The 16,212-nt window shown below is 39.7% G+C and overlaps 1 protein-coding gene across 1 annotated transcript; it reads right to left on the bottom strand.

Annotated features, from left to right (window-relative positions):
- Positions 1-2,709: 2,709 nt before the first annotated feature.
- LOC121999397 (rho GTPase-activating protein gacT-like) lies at positions 2,710-4,481 on the bottom strand. Its single transcript, XM_042554083.1, has 4 exons — positions 4,212-4,481; positions 3,494-3,743; positions 3,234-3,392; positions 2,710-3,170 (listed from the first exon to the last, which is right to left on the bottom strand). The coding sequence occupies exons 1-4, from the start codon at positions 4,479-4,481 to the stop codon at positions 2,710-2,712; spliced, it is 1,140 nt and encodes a 379-aa protein (XP_042410017.1).
- Positions 4,482-16,212: the final 11,731 nt, after the last annotated feature.

Below are 16,212 nucleotides of genomic sequence, written 5' to 3'. Positions count from 1 at the left end.
TAATAAAATGTATAGAAATCCATAAGAGACAGGAAATAGACCCATAAAATCAATTCCCCAAACATAAAAAAATTTCACAAAATAACATAGTTTGTTGGGACATTTCATTCCTAGGGCCTATGTTTCCAGTTCGCTGACACCTATTACATGATTTATAAAAAACATATGCATTACGAAATAGGGTGGGCCAATATAATCCACCACACTCTAACACTTTCCTAGCAGTTCTCTGGGGTCCAAATGCCCACCACATGCTAATGAATGGCAAAAAGTAAGTATAGAATGAAACTCATAATCAGGAATGCATCTCCTAATGATCAGATCACTACAAAATTTCCACAAGTAAGGATCATCCCACACATAGAATTTTGAATCACTTTTTAATTTATCTTTTTGAGCTTTTGAAAATTGTGTGGGATAAACATGTGCTACTAAAAAATTAACCAGATCTGCATACCATGGAGTCTCACCGTGTAACTGTAGGAGGTGCTCATTTGGAAACTCATCAGCAATATCTGTGTGGTCAATTTCTCCCTCGATCCTGCTCAGGTGATCTGCCACTAGGTTCTCCCTTCCACTCCTATCACGTATCTCCATGTCGAATTCTTGGAGAAGAAGCATCCATCTGATCAACCTAGGTTTCACATTGGGCTTCTTGAGGAGGTATTTCAGAGCTACATGATCAGAAAATACAATCACATGAGAACACAATAAATATGATCTGAATTTATCCAAAGCAAACACAATAGAAAGAAGCTCTTTTTCTATTGTGGTATAGTTTACTTGTGCAGCATCCAAAGTCTTTGAAGCATAACAAATAACATGTGGTGCTCCATCCACTCTCTATGCAAGTACAGCTCCCACTGCATAATTTGAAGCATCGCACATCAACTCAAAAGGAAGGCTCCAATCTGGTGGGCTAATGATGGGTGCTGTAACAAGGGCTTCTTTCAGTTTCTCAAAAGACTCTATGCACTTTTGATCAAAATGAAAAGTCACATCCTTCTGCAGTAGCTGAGTTAAGGGAAGGGCAATTTTACTGAAATCATGTATGAATCTCCTATAGAAACCTGCATGACCAAGAAAAGCTTGAACCTCCCGCCCGCATGCGGGGTAAGATAAAGAAGATATAACATTAATCTTAACAGGATCTACTTTAATACCTTCCCTAGAAATGGCATGTCCCAAAACAATGTCGTGTTCAACCATGAAATGACATTTTTTAAAATTTAAAACCAGATCTGTCTCAATGCAATGATTCAAAACTCGAGATAAATTTTACAAACATGCATCGAAAGATGAACCGTAAATCGAAAAGTCATCCATAAAAACCTCTATGCAATGCTCTAATAACTCACCAAAAATACTCACCATACATCGTTGGAATGCCCCTGGTGTATTGCAAAGCCCGAACGACATACGTCTGTACGCGAATGTACCAAAGGGGCAAGTGAAGGTGGTCTTCTCTTGATCCTTAGGAGCGATGCAAATCTGAAAATAACCTGTGTATCCATCTAGGAAACAATAATGGGATTTCCCTGCCAATCTCTCCAACATCTGATCAATAAAAGGCAATGGGTAGTAGTCCTTTCTGCTAGCCTGATTCAGTTTCCTATAATCCACACAAACTCTCCATGAATTCTGAATTTTGGTAGGCACCAAATCATTGTCCTCATTAGCTACCACTATAATGTCTGACTTCTTGGGAACCACATGGATCGGACTTACCCATTTTCTATCAAAAATAGGATAAATAATACTAGCCTGTAAAAGTCGAGTCACCTCTTTCTTTACAACGTCGAGTATCAATGGGTTAAGTCTTCTCTGTGGTTGTCTCACTGGTTTCACATCCTCCTCTAAATAAATCCGATGCATACAAATCGAAGGACTGATACCAGGAATATCAGTAAGTGTCCACCCAATAGCTTTCCTATGTTGTCTCAAAATTCCCAATAATCTCTGTTCTTGCACTGACTCTAAATTCTAGGCTATAATAACAGGTAGCTGTTGTCCTTCTCCCAAAAATGCATACTTAAGGTGTTCAGGAAGGGGCTTTAACTCTGGCTACTGTACATCAATAACTGACTGTAGTGATTCTTGGGGTATTGCTTCCTCTGTGCAATCCCCTACACTTACATATTCATCTTTTCCTGATTCGCGTGACACTTCAATCAAAATATGTGATTCTTGGGGTATTGCTTCCTCTGTGCAATCCCCTACACTTAAATATTTGCCTTCCAATGAACTTGAACTACCAACGAGCTCCACATCAACTGCTCCCACATTACCATCACTTTCAGTAGAAACCTTAGAATCATATAGGCACTCCTCACCCTCAGAAATATCCAGCCGAGACTCAAGGCCAAAAGTCAAATCCATGCTAATCAACTCATCTGCTATGTCAATGCTAAGAATAGAGTGGTCCTCTGACGGGTGCTTCATAGTATCAAACAAACTAAACTGAACCACTGTATCTGCAAACTCCATGGATAGTGTTCCAGCGTGCACATCAATCTTTGTTCTTGCAGTCTTCAAAAATAGCCTACCAAGAATGAGTGAAGATCTATTCGCAAGTAAATCTCCCTCCATATCCAGAATGTAGAAATATGTAGGAAAAATAAGCTCTCTCACCTTCACCAACACATCTTCAATTACTCTGGCTGGATGAGCTTGGCTACGGTCAGCTAACTGAATAACAACTCTGGTCTGCTATAGAGGACTAATTCCAAGTGTCTGAAAGACTGATTTTGGCATCACATTGATTGATGCTCCTAAATCCAACATGGCATCTTCGAAAACACAACTTCTAATCTCACAAGGCATAGTGAACACTCCAGGATCTTCACATTTTTTAGGAACTAGCTGAATAAGGGCTGACACATTCTTCCCCATGCTTATCAATTCATTCCCCTTCAATTTCTTTTTGTGAACACATAGATCCTTGAGAAATTTAGCATATTTCAGAATTTGCTTAATCATTGTGAACAAAGGCACATTCACTTCCACTTTGCTGAATAAATTCACAAGGTCTTGAAATTCTCTAGCTTTCTCTTCCTCTATGTTCTTTCTTTGCTGGACTTTTCTTTGAGGAAAAGGCAAAGGGATGTGAATATCGGCACTTTGCTGCTGTGAATTACTGTCCAAATCCTGAGCTGCTGTTGGAGCTTTTGCTGAGCCATTAAATTGAGTAGGATCTGATACTACTGGCTATACAGAATCTGGTTGAACAACACCAACATTTCCAGGTAATGCAGAATCTGTTTGGACTGAAGATGCTTGAAAATTCTGAAGTTGATTTGCAGTAGAATCTAACTTATTTTGAACAAAATCTGGAGGTAGCACAACATTTGTTGAAGCTGGAATTGAACCTGATGAAACCAGATTTGATCCACCTGGAACATTCCGAACTAATTCTGAAGTCGTCTTACCACTTCGAAGAGTCAATGCACTGACATTTCCTTAGGATTCGGAGTTGTTTGTGAAGGCAATTAACTTGATCCTTGGGCTTGCATCTGATTTATGTTGCTTGCTAGCTGGCCAATTTGTCTCTCAATATTTTGCAAAGTAGAATCAGTCCTCTGCTGATGTTGCTGTTGTTGTAAAACTAATTGCCGCTGTTGCAAAATCTGTTGCATCATATCCTCCATCTTTTGTTGCTGCTGTGCACTTGCTGCATTTGAACTATTGTAACCGCTTTGATTTGAATAGGACCTCAGTTGAGAAGAAAATGAAGAATTTGGTTGCTGCCAATTCTGTGTAGATTGCTAGAAATTCTGGAGATTCTATGTTAGCTGGATATTTTGTGTAGGTTGCTGGAAATTTGATTGCTGATTTTGTGGATGGAAAGAAGCATATGATTGCTGTTGGAATTGATTAGGATGCTGAAATTGCTGATTTTGATGCTAGAATTGGTTTGGAACAGTAAGTGGCTGAAATTGCTGATATTGTAACTGATTTGGAGCGTTGGATTGCTGAAACCCTTGTAAGGGTTGCTGAAAATTCTGCACATTCTGATTTTGAGGTGGTTGTTGGTAGAAGGTATTCCCGTACTTCAAATTTGGATGATCCTTCCAACCCGGATTGTAGGTGGAAGAATTTGGATCATATCTTTACTGAAATTGTGGTCTTGATATAGCCGCCATTGATTCATCTTGATGGAGATTTGGACATAATTCCGAAGTGTGCTCTTGACTCGAACAAATGCCACAAACTCTCATTGTTTGAACTGGAAAAGATGAAACTTGGCTAGCACTATTCAACGCCATTTGTTTGACTAAAGATGTCAACTCCAACAATGAACTCTTGATCTCCTTTTGCTTATTTGATACCATTTGAACTTCACCAACTCCTCTAGTAGTAAGTGCCCTACTCCCAAATTGTTGAGAATTTTCTGCCATATTTGCAATGAGCTCCCTTGCTTGTTCTGGAGTCTTGTTAACCAAAGCACCTCTAGCCGCAGTATCAATCATGCTCCTATCCATAGGTAACAAACCTTCATAAAAATATTGAACAAGTAACTGGTCACTAATTTGATGTTGAGGACTGCTTGAACATAATTTCTTGAACCTCTCCTAGTAATCATAAAGAGTCTCTCCCACAACTTGTTGAATACCACAGATGTTCTTCCTTATAGTCGTGGTTCTAAAAGTTGGGAAGTATTTCTCTAAAAATGCCCTCTTCATGTCAATCCAATTCGTAATGAATCCCGCTGGAAGATAGTACAACCATTCCTTTGTTGATCCTGACAATGAAAATTGGAAGGCTCTCAACTTAATATCCTCCTCTAAAATGCCTTGTGGTTTCATAGTAGAGCAAACCACATGGAACTCATGCAGGACACAGTCGCTGATTCTACAACAGAGGTCGAGTACATTGCTGCATCAGAGGCAGCAAAGGAGGCAGTTTGGATCCGCAAGTTCATCACTGAACTTGGGGTAGTTCCTAGTATCGCTGATCCTATTGAGCTCTATTGTGACAACAATGGAGCTATAGGACAGGCTAAGGAACCTCGCTCACACCAACAGACCAAACACATACTACGGCGCTTCCATCTCATTCGAGAGATTATCGATAGAGGAGATGTGAAGATTTGCAGAGTACCTATAGAGGCTAACATCGCAGATCCCTTGACCAAGGCTTTGGCACAGAGGAAGCATGATGGTCACACTAGGTCATTAGGGCTTAGAGCCTACACTGATTGGCACTAGTGCTAGTGGGAGATTGTTAATTAGAGCCCTAGAGCCAATCATTTGATGATTGTGGACTTGTTGTATCATATTTTTATATAAATAAAGGCATTTATTTTTTGTTATTATACTTACTTGTATTGGTGCCAAATAAACTAAGTATAATAGCGTCCTTGAGTAGAAGATTCTTACCTATATCAATCGATTGGTTGAATCGATAGTAAGATGATATAGGGAACACTACTCTTAATCATTCCTAGTCGAGTATTAACATTAAGGGACAATATTAATGCGACGAGACTAGCATGTAGGTCAACTCGATGACTTGATCTCACAAGTCATGGATATAAAGATATCAAGTTGATACATAGGTATGCATTGGAGAATGTATACTGAATGACCCGCCATGAGAAAGTATCATGGATCGTTATATGAGTGTCATATACTTTCTCATGTGGCTATTAGTATGACTACTAGTCCTTAGACCTGAAGTCACCATGGATCCTTACATAAAGAGTTATGTACTTTGGTTTCGTCAAACGTCACCCGTAACTGGGTGGACTATAAAGGCGATTACTGGGTATGTAACAAATTATGCAGAGGGATGTGAGTGATATAGATGGGATCTATCCCTCCTATATGACGGGAGAGACATTGATATTCTTGATAGAGTGAGACCACTAAGTGCATGGCCATGCCCAAATGAGTCAATATGAGATATTGAGCTCATTTGATCGAGTGAGTCTACTTGGAGTTCAAGATTTAGATTGGTCAGAGGATGAAACGATCTATGCCTCACATTGATCAATCTAGATGTCTAGGATAGAAGGACACTTGTCATATATTGTGAGGAGTCACAATTAGTAGTCACAAGGTGATGTTGGATCTCAACATTCTTGTAACTTGTGTAGTAATGATGTGTTGCTAGATACCGCTCATTACTTATGCTCCTAAATGGGTTTAGGGGCATTTCCAACGTTACAAGAATCTATAGGGTCACACACTAAGGACAATTAGATGGAGATTAGGTTCATATGATGAACCAAGAGGATTAGATTCATGTGATGAATCAAATTGGATTAAGAGTAATCCTAATTGGGCTAATTGAGTTGGACTCAAGTTGATTCATGTGTTCAATGAGTCTAATTTAGATTATGACTCATTGAATCAATTTAATTAAATGAATTAGATTCATTATATTAAATTGGCTTGAATTAAATGGTTGGATTAGATCAACCATGAGAAAGATTAAGTCAAGTTTCACTTGACTTGAGAGGAAGAGGAAGAGTCAAGTTTGACTTGACTTTATGCCACATCATTTGTAACTTGGCATTAAGTAGCCAATAATGGTGTTACACATCATCATGTTTAGCACATGTGTGTGCCACCTCATGGAGGTTACAAATCTCTTTAATGGCCACATTAAATGAGAATGGGGGTTTCAATTCCCATTGTGGTCGGCCACTTATGGTGTTGAATGGGATTGATTTTTCATTCAAGGGATATTCATTCCATCTTCTTCCTTGCTCTCTCTTCTTGCTCTCCCTCTCCTCCTCTTGTCGTGACTGATCAAGGGAGCTAGCACACCTTTGTTTAGTTTTTCTCCACCCATTTGTTCATGTGGATACTTCTACAGGATCGTACGCTTGACGATCTCGAGATCCGGCACTTCCTTGGACGAGCGGGATTCGTAAAGGGCACGCATCAAGGGTAAAAGGTTTTCTCCTTGTAAATCTAGTTTAGAACTAAGTCTAAGAAACTCGTACTCATAAATTTTTGTTTTATTTTACTTCGCACGGATCCGGTGACGGGGGTTTCGGGGTTTCCGAAACGCGAAAAAGCGATTTTCGCGGCCCGAAAAACCCAACAGTGGTATCAGAGCCACGTAAGAAGTCTTGTATGAGTTTATTTTTTATTTTTATGAAAAATAGCAGATCTATAATATTCTGTAAATTTTCTAATTTTATAGTTTTTATGGGTAATTTTCTCGTAGAAGCGAAGCACAAGTGTTTCGACACTTGTAGGCTTCGACTACTGAGAAGATTTTTCCGAAATGGTAAGGTTTCGCCCCAAATCTTTTTGGGACAGCGGGCTAAGGCGCTGTAGGATCGCTAAGGAACACTCGCGATGGTTAGATTGCGGGTAGGGGCGCTGCCCCTGGCCCCGCAAGGGGATTCGTTCCGCGATTGCGCCCGAAAACCGCTAAACGGGATCGCCGGGAATTTTTACTCATAAAAATAGTAAAAATAGTATTAAAATTACAGAAAATTATGGAAATTACATAATTTAGAATTATGTATAATTTGTGATGGCCATGGCCCAAAAGACCCAATTTGATTGGTATATTTGTGTTGTAATTCATATTACGGCCTACGCGCCGTCATTTGTGTTGTGTGTGTTGTATATTTGATACGCGACCTGCGCGTTGTGCCTTTCTCCATTTATTCTTGTTGTAAATTAGTTTAGACTCGAATATAACTCAAGTTTCAAAATTGTAATGTACAAAATTGGAGCGGTGGAAGGTCCACTCGAGACGGAGTTACGAGGAGGGCGCAAGCAACACAAGGTGGTCAAAGGGAGGAGCTTGAGAAGCTGTTGACCTTAGGTTGACCATCCGATCTTCTCATTGGCTTGAGAAGATCGTAGTAGGGTCATGACTAATCACAAATAATTTAATTAATTGCTTGTGTGTATGTGATGCATGATTAGTAATTAATTAGTGTCTAACGATTAGATTAGATCTAAATCGTGTACAAGATGCACCCTCTCGATTAGATTAGATCTCAATCGCATCAACTCTAATGCCTGCCGTGCCGTGATACCTATCACTACCTCGATCACATGTGTTGTTGAATCTGCTAAAGCAGAGCAACACATATTATCTTGGTAGGGTACGGAGGGACAATCTTGGTCCCGCTTCTCAACGCATGGGCGAGTACAAACTCAATTAGATTGAGTATTCCTAGTTAACTCGGTTGGATCGAGTACAACTATAGGCATTCTTCCAACGGTTGGAAAGATAGGACATAAATCACATTTATATTAATTCTTGGGCGTATTAGCCAAAGCTAACTCAAGTTTTAATATAACTGCGGATAATGATCCTATAAACAAGAGTTGCATAGAGATGTAATTGGTAAATCGTTACCTACCGATCATACTAAATCTTGGGCATATTAGCCAAAGCTAACTCAAGGGTTAGTATGATGTGGATCTTGTCCCACATGAATTATAGAATTCAGTGGGAGCATCATTTAGTTAAAGGCCTAATTAAATGATTTAAAAGAATATGATATTTATTTTCTGTATTTTTCTGTTGTAGATAACCATGACGTCGAATACGAGCTCTTTCTCCCTGCGTTTTGTTCTTAAGAAGGACAAGATCAACAGAGCAAATTTCTTGGACTGGTATAGGAACTTGAGAATAGTTCTCACCTAGGAACGTAAACTGTACGTTCCTGCCAATGCCACGCGAGCTAACAAAGATGCTTATAAGAAGCAACAAGATGATGCATTAGATGTGTCCTGTCTAATGCTCGCAACCATGAACTCTGAGCTTCAGAAGCAACACGAGTTGATGGGCGCTTACGATATGGTTGAACATCTTCGTCAACTGTATCAAGGACAAGCGCGACATGAGATATTTGAGATCTCAAGGGCACTATTTCAGTGCAAGATGTCAGATGGGGCTCCCGTAGGCCCATATGTACTCAAAATGATTGGGTACATAGAAAACCTACAGAGGTTGGGATTCCCGCTTGGCCAAGAGCTGACCACTGACCTGATCTTGCAATCCTTGCCAGATAGCTATAGTCAATTTGTTCTAAACTACAATATGAACGAAATTGACAAGCCACTGCCCGAGCTGCTTAGCATGTTAAGAAGTAAAGCCCCACTCTGTTCGATGGTTCGAAACAAAGGGCAAGGGCAAGCCCAAAGGCAAGGAAAGTCCCAAGCCAAGGGCAAAGGCAAGGCACTGAAGCCTAAAGGAGGGTCGCCAAGCACTACGGTCAGACCGAGCACTGGAAGAGGAACTGCAAGGTGTGCCTGGAAGATCTTAAGAAGAAGCGAAGTGAGACTTCCACTTCAGGTATATATGTTATAGAAGTCAATCTCTCTATTTCTTCATCATGGGTATTGGATACCGGATGTGCTTCTCATATTTGTACTAATGTGCAGGCGCTGAGAAATTGGCAAAGGGCGAGTGGACCTACACGAGGCAATGGAGCACGGGTTCTTCTGTAGGGACTTATTTTCTATCTCTGCCCTTTGGGCTTGTACAAGAGTTGGATGATTGTTGTTATGTGCCTGTTTTAACTAAGAACATAATTTCAGTTTCTTGTTTGGACAAGAAAGGTTTCTCTTTTATAATAAAGAACAAATGTTGTTCTATTTATTTAAAAGATATGTTCTATTGTAGTGCACCTCTGATGAACGGACTCTACATTCTAGACCTTGAAAACCCTATCTATAACATAAATACCAAGAGGTTCAAGTCAAATGACATGAACCAAACCTATCTCTGGCACTGTCACTTAGGTTATATAAATGACAAGCGCTTATCCCAGCTCCATAAGGATGGTTTGCTGGACTCATTTGATTTTGAATCTTATGAGACGTGCGAGTCATGCCTACTAGGCAAGATGACCAAGACTCCCTTTAGTGGGCACATCAAAAGAGCGACTGATTTGTTAGGACTTATACATAGTGATGTATGTGGCCCTTTCAATGTCGCTGCTAGAGGCGGTTATAGGTACTTCAACACATTTACTGATGATTTCAGTAGATATGGTTATGTGTACTTGATGACACATAAGTCTGAATCCTTTGAAAAGTTTAAAAAAATTCAAGAATGAAGTACAAAACCAGCTTAGCAAGTAAGATACTTCGATCAGATCGAGGTGGAGAATACCTTAGCCATGAATTTCGTGACTATCTAGCCGAGTGTGGGATTCTATCCCAACTCACTCCTCCTGGAACACCACAGTGGAATGGTGTATCCGAAAGGAGGAATCGTACCCTATTAGATATGGTACGGTCTATGATGAGTCACACAGATCTTCCTACATATCTTTGGGGTTATGCTCTAGACACGGCAGCTTTTATACTCAATCGAATTCCATCCAAGGCCGTGATAAAGACACCATATAGGATATGGACTGGGAGAGATGCCCAGGTGTCTTTTATGAGGATTTGGGGTTGTGAGGCTTACGTTCGACGTCAAGTCTCAGACAAATTAGGACCCAAATCTGATAAGTGCTACTTTATTGGATATCCTAAGGAAACTAAGGGATATTACTTCTACATTCCCAGTCAGCACAAGGTAGTTGTGGCAAAGACTGGGGTCTTTCTAAAAAGTGACTTTGTTTCTAGAAAGACTAGTGGGAGTGTGTTCGATCTTGAAGAAGTTCAAGATGCGGACCATAGCACTGAAGCCTCGATGGAAATTGAACTGGAACCACAAAGTGTTGTGGATGATGTTGTTCCACAAAGAGTTGAGGAACAACAACTAGTTCAAGTAGACATACCTCTTCGCAGGTCTGATAGGGTACGTCGTCAGCCTGAGAGATACTCATTTCTCTTGTTTGACCATGATGACGTTGAGCTCATAGAGGATGAGCCTACCATCTATCAGGAAGCTATGATGAGACCAGATTCTGAGAAATGGCTAGAGGCCATGAGATCCAAAATGGAATCCATGTACACCAACCAAGTATGGACTTTGGTTGATCCACCTGAAGGGGTAAAACCAATTGGGTGTAAGTGGGTCTTTAAGAGAAAGACTGACATGGATGGACTTATCTATAAGGGTCGCTTGGTAGCTAAAGGTTTCAAGCAAATTCATGGTATTGACTATGATGAAACCTTTTCTCCAGTAGCGATGTTTAAGTCCATTCGAATCATGCTTGCTATTGCAGAATACCATAACTATGAGATATGGCAGATGGATGTCAAAACCGCATTTCTGAATGGAAACCTGCTCGAGGATGTGTACATGACACAACCTGAGGGTTTTGTAGATCCACAGCATACTAGCAGAGTATGCAAGCTGCATAGGTCCATTTATGGACTAAAGCAAGCTTCTAGGAGCTGGAATCTTCGATTTGATGATGAAATCAAATAGTTTGGTTTCATCAAGAATAAAGATGAACCTTGTGTCTACAAGAAGGTTGTAGGGGATGTAGTTGTCTTCCTCATATTGTATGTGGATGACATACTACTCATTGGGAAAGACATCCCTTCGCTTCAGTCTGTCAAGACCTGGCTAGAGAGTTGTTTCTCAATGAAGGATTTAGGTGAAGAATCTCGCATTCTTGGCATTCAGATCTATAGAGATAGATCTAAGAGATTGCTTGGCCTAAGTCAGAGTACATATATTGACAAGGTACTCCTTCGGTTTGCCATGCAGAACTCCAAGAAGGGATTTCTGCCGATGTCACATGGCGTGACTCTTTCGAAGACTCAAGGTCCCTCTTCCAAAGAGGAGAGAGACCGCATGGATCAGATCCCTTATGCCTCAGCCATAGGATCTATCATGTACGCCATGTTATGCACTCGACCTGATGTCTCGTATGCTTTGACCATGATGAGCAGATACCAGTCAGATCCAAGTGAAAGTCACTGGATAGCGGTCAAGAATATTCTTAAGTACTTAAGAAGGACTAAAGAATATTTCTTGATATATGGAGGCAATGATGAGCTAGTTGTAAAGGGTTACAGTGATGCCAGCTTCCAGACCGACCAGGATGATTTTCGATCGCAGTCAGGGTTCGTGTTTTGCATTAATGGTGGTGCTGTGAGCTGGAAGAGTTCAAAGCAGGACACAGTAGCTGATTCTACAACAAAGGCCGAGTATATTGCTGCATCAGAGGCAGCAAAGGAGGCAGGTTGGATCCGCAAGTTCATCACTAAACTTGGGGTGGTTCCTAGTATCGTTGACCCTATTGAGCTCTATTGTGACAACAATGGAGCTATAGCACAGGCTAAGGAACCTCGCTCACACCAGCGGACCAAACATATACTACGTCGCTTCCATCTCATTCGAGAGATTATCGACAGAGGAGATGTGAAGATTTGCAGAGTACCTACAGAGGCTAACATCGCAGATCCCTTGACCAAGGCTTTGGCACAGAGGAAGCATGATGGTCACACTAGGTCATTAGGGCTTATAGCCTACACTGATTGGCACTAGTGCTAGTGGGAGATTGTTAGTTAGAGCCTTAGAGTCAATCATTTAATGATTGTATTATGGACTTGTTGTATCATATTTTTATATAAATAAAGACATTTGTTTTTGGTTATTATACTTATTTGTATTGGTGCCAAATAAACTAAGTATAATAGTGTCCTTAAGTAGAAGGTTCTTACCTATATCAATAGATTGGTTGAATCAATAGTGAGATGATATAGGGAACACTACTCTTAATCATTTCTAGTCGAGTATTAACATTCAGGGACAATGTTAATGCGACGAGACTAGCATGTAGGTCAACTCGATGACTTGATCTCACAAGTCATGGATATAGAGATATCAAGTTGACACATGATTATGCATTGGAGAATGTATACTGAATGACCCGCCATGAGAAAGTATCATGGATCGTTATATGAGTGTCATATACTTTCTCATGTGGCTATTAGTATGACTACTAGTTTTTAGACCTGAAGTCATCATGGATCCTTACATAAGTAGTTATGTACTTTGGTTTCGTCAAACGTCACCCGTAACTGGGTGGACTATAAAGGCGATTACTGGGTATGTAACGAATTATGCAGAGGGATGTGAGTGATGTAGATGAGATCTATCTCTCCTATATGACGGGAGGGACATCGATATTCTTGATAGAGTGAGACCACTAAGTGCATGGCCATGCCTAAATGAGTCAATATGAGATATTGAACTCATTTGATCGAGTGAGTCTACTTGGAGTTCAAGATTTAGATTGGTCAGAGGATGACACGGTCTATGCCTCACATTGATCAATCTAGATGTCTAGGATAGAAGGACACTTGTCATATATTGTGAGGAGTCACAATTAGTAGTCACAAGGTGATGTTGGATCTCAACATTCTTGTAACTTGGGTAGTAATGATATGTTGCTAGATACCGCTCATTACTTATGCTCCTAAATGGGTTTAGGGGCATTGCCAACGTTACAAGAACTTATAGGGTCACACACTAAGGACAATTAGATGGAGATTAGGTTCATATGATGAACCAAGAGGATTAGATTCTTGTGATGAATCAAATTGGATTAAGAGTAATCCTAATTGGGCTAATTGAGTTGGACTCAAGTTGATTCATGTGTTCAATGAGTCTAATTTAGATTATGACTCATTGAATCAATTTAATTAAATGAATTAGATTCATTATATTAAATTGGCTTGAATTAAATGGTTGGATTAGATCAACCATGAGAGAGATTAAGTCAAGTTTGACTTGACTTGAGAGGAAGAGGAAGAGTCAAGTTTGACTTGACTTTATGCCACATCATTTGTGACTTGGCATTAGGAGAACTAATGATGATGTGTCGCATCATCACATGTGCCACCTCATGGAGGGCTAACTTCTGACTGTGCACAAGAGTCATGATCCAATCGAGCCATGTTGGTGGAATATTAACCTCTAATAAAGGAAGCGGGGGCTTTCATGTCTAGATTAAGATGACCAGACACCATGCAGAGAAGTTCTAGTAGCAAGGAAGTCCTAGTAAGTCAGTTGCACTAAAGGGCAAGAAAGTCCTAGTAGGTTAGGTCGACCGAGGGGCAAGGACGTCCTAGTAGGTCGATTAGACTGAGGGATAGGAAAGTCCTGGTGGGTCAAAGATCAGATGACATCAAGTGGATAAGTTTGAAGGAGTGGTTCTTCATTTGAGGGGGGCATTGTTGGGTTGTAATGATTGCAAATAAAGTCCCACATTGAAAACATATGAAAAGGATTATAGACTTATAAGGGAAAGATATCTCCATTGGTATAGGTATTTTGTATAGAGCCCAAAAATAAAACCATGAGGACTTAAGCCTAAAGTGGATAATATCATACTATTGTGGAGATATATAAATTTCTTTTGGTCATAACAAAATTCAAGCCTGAGATCTCTCGAACCGCTTTGTCTCCATGCTTGTTTAGTATCGATTGGAGATGAAAAACATATGGTTTAGCGAAATCATCTTGAAGATATCTCGACATGGATATCGATAAAGGCAAGTCTTGTTAGGCTTGCTCATTGATTCCGAAGGAGGCTAGCATTGCGAGGCTAGCAAACTTTATCTACAAGGTTAGATTACGAACTCACAGATATAATTCCTAAATAAACACTTTGATCTATGGTTATGTCTAGTACATGTGTGTATCATGTATGCATGTGATGCATGTGTTATAATAATTTAGATTATTATTTCACTTTGGTTGTTTGTTTATTGAACCAAAAATGTAAATTATTTATATGGAACCTAAGAAGACCTAGTGTGACTAGGCGGTGGAAGTCCTAGTGGGACTAGGCAGTGAAAATTCTAGTGAGACTAGGCAAAACCAAGATCTTGTTGGGAACCAAGTAATGTAAGTCATGGTTGGGAACAAGATAGTGGAAGTCCTAGCGAGACTAGACAGTGGAAGACTTAGTTGTGAATTAGACAATGAAAGTCTTAAAGGAGCTAGAAGATGGAAGACCTAGTTGGAAACTACGTAAACTTAGTTGGGAATTAGTTAAGTCCAAGGTGGGCTAGCTATAAGCTGAACACTTAACAAAGAGAGAAGTCTTGGAGGAGTAAACTCCAAGCAAGTGAACCTATTAGGTTAGGTAAACCAAGTACTAAGTTTTGCATGCTTGCGTGTTTGTTTTATAGGAAAACATAGCTGGACAAAAACTCAGACGAGACTAATTGAAAACTAGTCTGAACGGTCAGATCCATGATTTGATTGATCGGAAGGTAGTTTGGTTGATCGAAAAGTGGAAGGGTCCGGTCGACCGTAAGTCGACGTGATTGGGTTCATACAAGTCGGTCCTCAAATAAGTTTTGACTGACATCCACACGACCAGAGGGTGTTCCAATCAACCGAAGGGCCAAAACTTAGCTTGAAAGGGATCAACTTTATAGCTAAGTCAGTGAAGGTCTAGTTGACAAAGGGAAGTCTAGTCGACCGGGAGAATGCCGATCGAATTCTATAAAAATTGAGTCAAGGCAGCATCTTCCAGCAACTATTGTAATCATTTTCTCTATTCTAAGTGATTGAAAGTGCTTCAAAGCTCTACTCGTGTGATTCGGGAAGTGTCAGGAGGAGTGTCGCAACATTCATGCCTTCAAATCGGACCAACTTGAATTTGTTTTTACCTACATTCTTATTCTTTGTATTACTACTATGATTTTATATTTATGATTGCCTTATGAAAACTATAAGAGTTTCTTCGTCTTCAAAAATTATCCCGAAAGGATAAAAACACTAGTGGAATCATATTGAGTGCATACTTTAGACGTAGCGCCCGAGGAACCAAGTAAATTTGCTATCTTCATTTGATTGTTTTTATTGTTTACTTTAATTATTCTAATGTGCTACTAACTAACTTGAATAGAAAAGATAAAGAATGAAGAAAAGGCATTATCATTATTCACCTCTCTTGTAACGACAAATTGATCCTGTCACATCATCGTATCATGTTACCATTTCTTCCTCATACAACATTCAAAAGAGACAAAAAAAAAAAAAAAAAAAAAATATTTTTTTTACCATAAATCAAGTTTTCCCATGTTTCATTCTCTTTTTATTTTTATTTTTTTTCAATGGTAAAAAAACGTTTGAACTTCAAGTTCACGGTTAGACCTGAAGCGAGCCAACTTTGGTTCAAGCCTGTAGACCCAATTATGGGTCTAGGCCAAGTCTAGTTCTCGGTCTAGAGTCGAGTCTAATCCTTAGTTAACTTAGGAGACTCCTTTGTCAAGAACCGAGTCATGTTTAATATGATAAGAACTGAGTCATGTTTAATATGGTCAGATAGAAAAGTATTTTCTACTGTTATTGCCTAAAGTT

This window comes from Zingiber officinale, chromosome 7A (genome assembly GCF_018446385.1).
Source record: "Zingiber officinale cultivar Zhangliang chromosome 7A, Zo_v1.1, whole genome shotgun sequence".
Lineage (NCBI taxonomy): Eukaryota > Viridiplantae > Streptophyta > Magnoliopsida > Zingiberales > Zingiberaceae > Zingiber > Zingiber officinale.
The sequence above is the reverse complement of the archived record's forward strand: the minus strand, read 5'-3'. Positions and strand labels throughout refer to the sequence as shown.

Excerpts from the sequence above, each read along its gene's own strand:
- LOC121999397 (XM_042554083.1), bottom strand. The coding sequence starts at position 4,481 with ATGGATAGGAGCATGATTGATACTGCGGCTAGAGGTGCTTTGGTTAAC. Across the intron at positions 3,744-4,211 it reads TTCCAGTTCAAACAATGAGA|CAACCAAATTCTTCATTTTC; the intron begins GTTTGTGGCATT and ends CAGAATTGGCAG. Across the intron at positions 3,171-3,233 it reads TGCATTACCTGGAAATGTTG|CAAAAGCTCCAACAGCAGCT; the intron begins GTGTTGTTCAAC and ends TTAATGGCTCAG.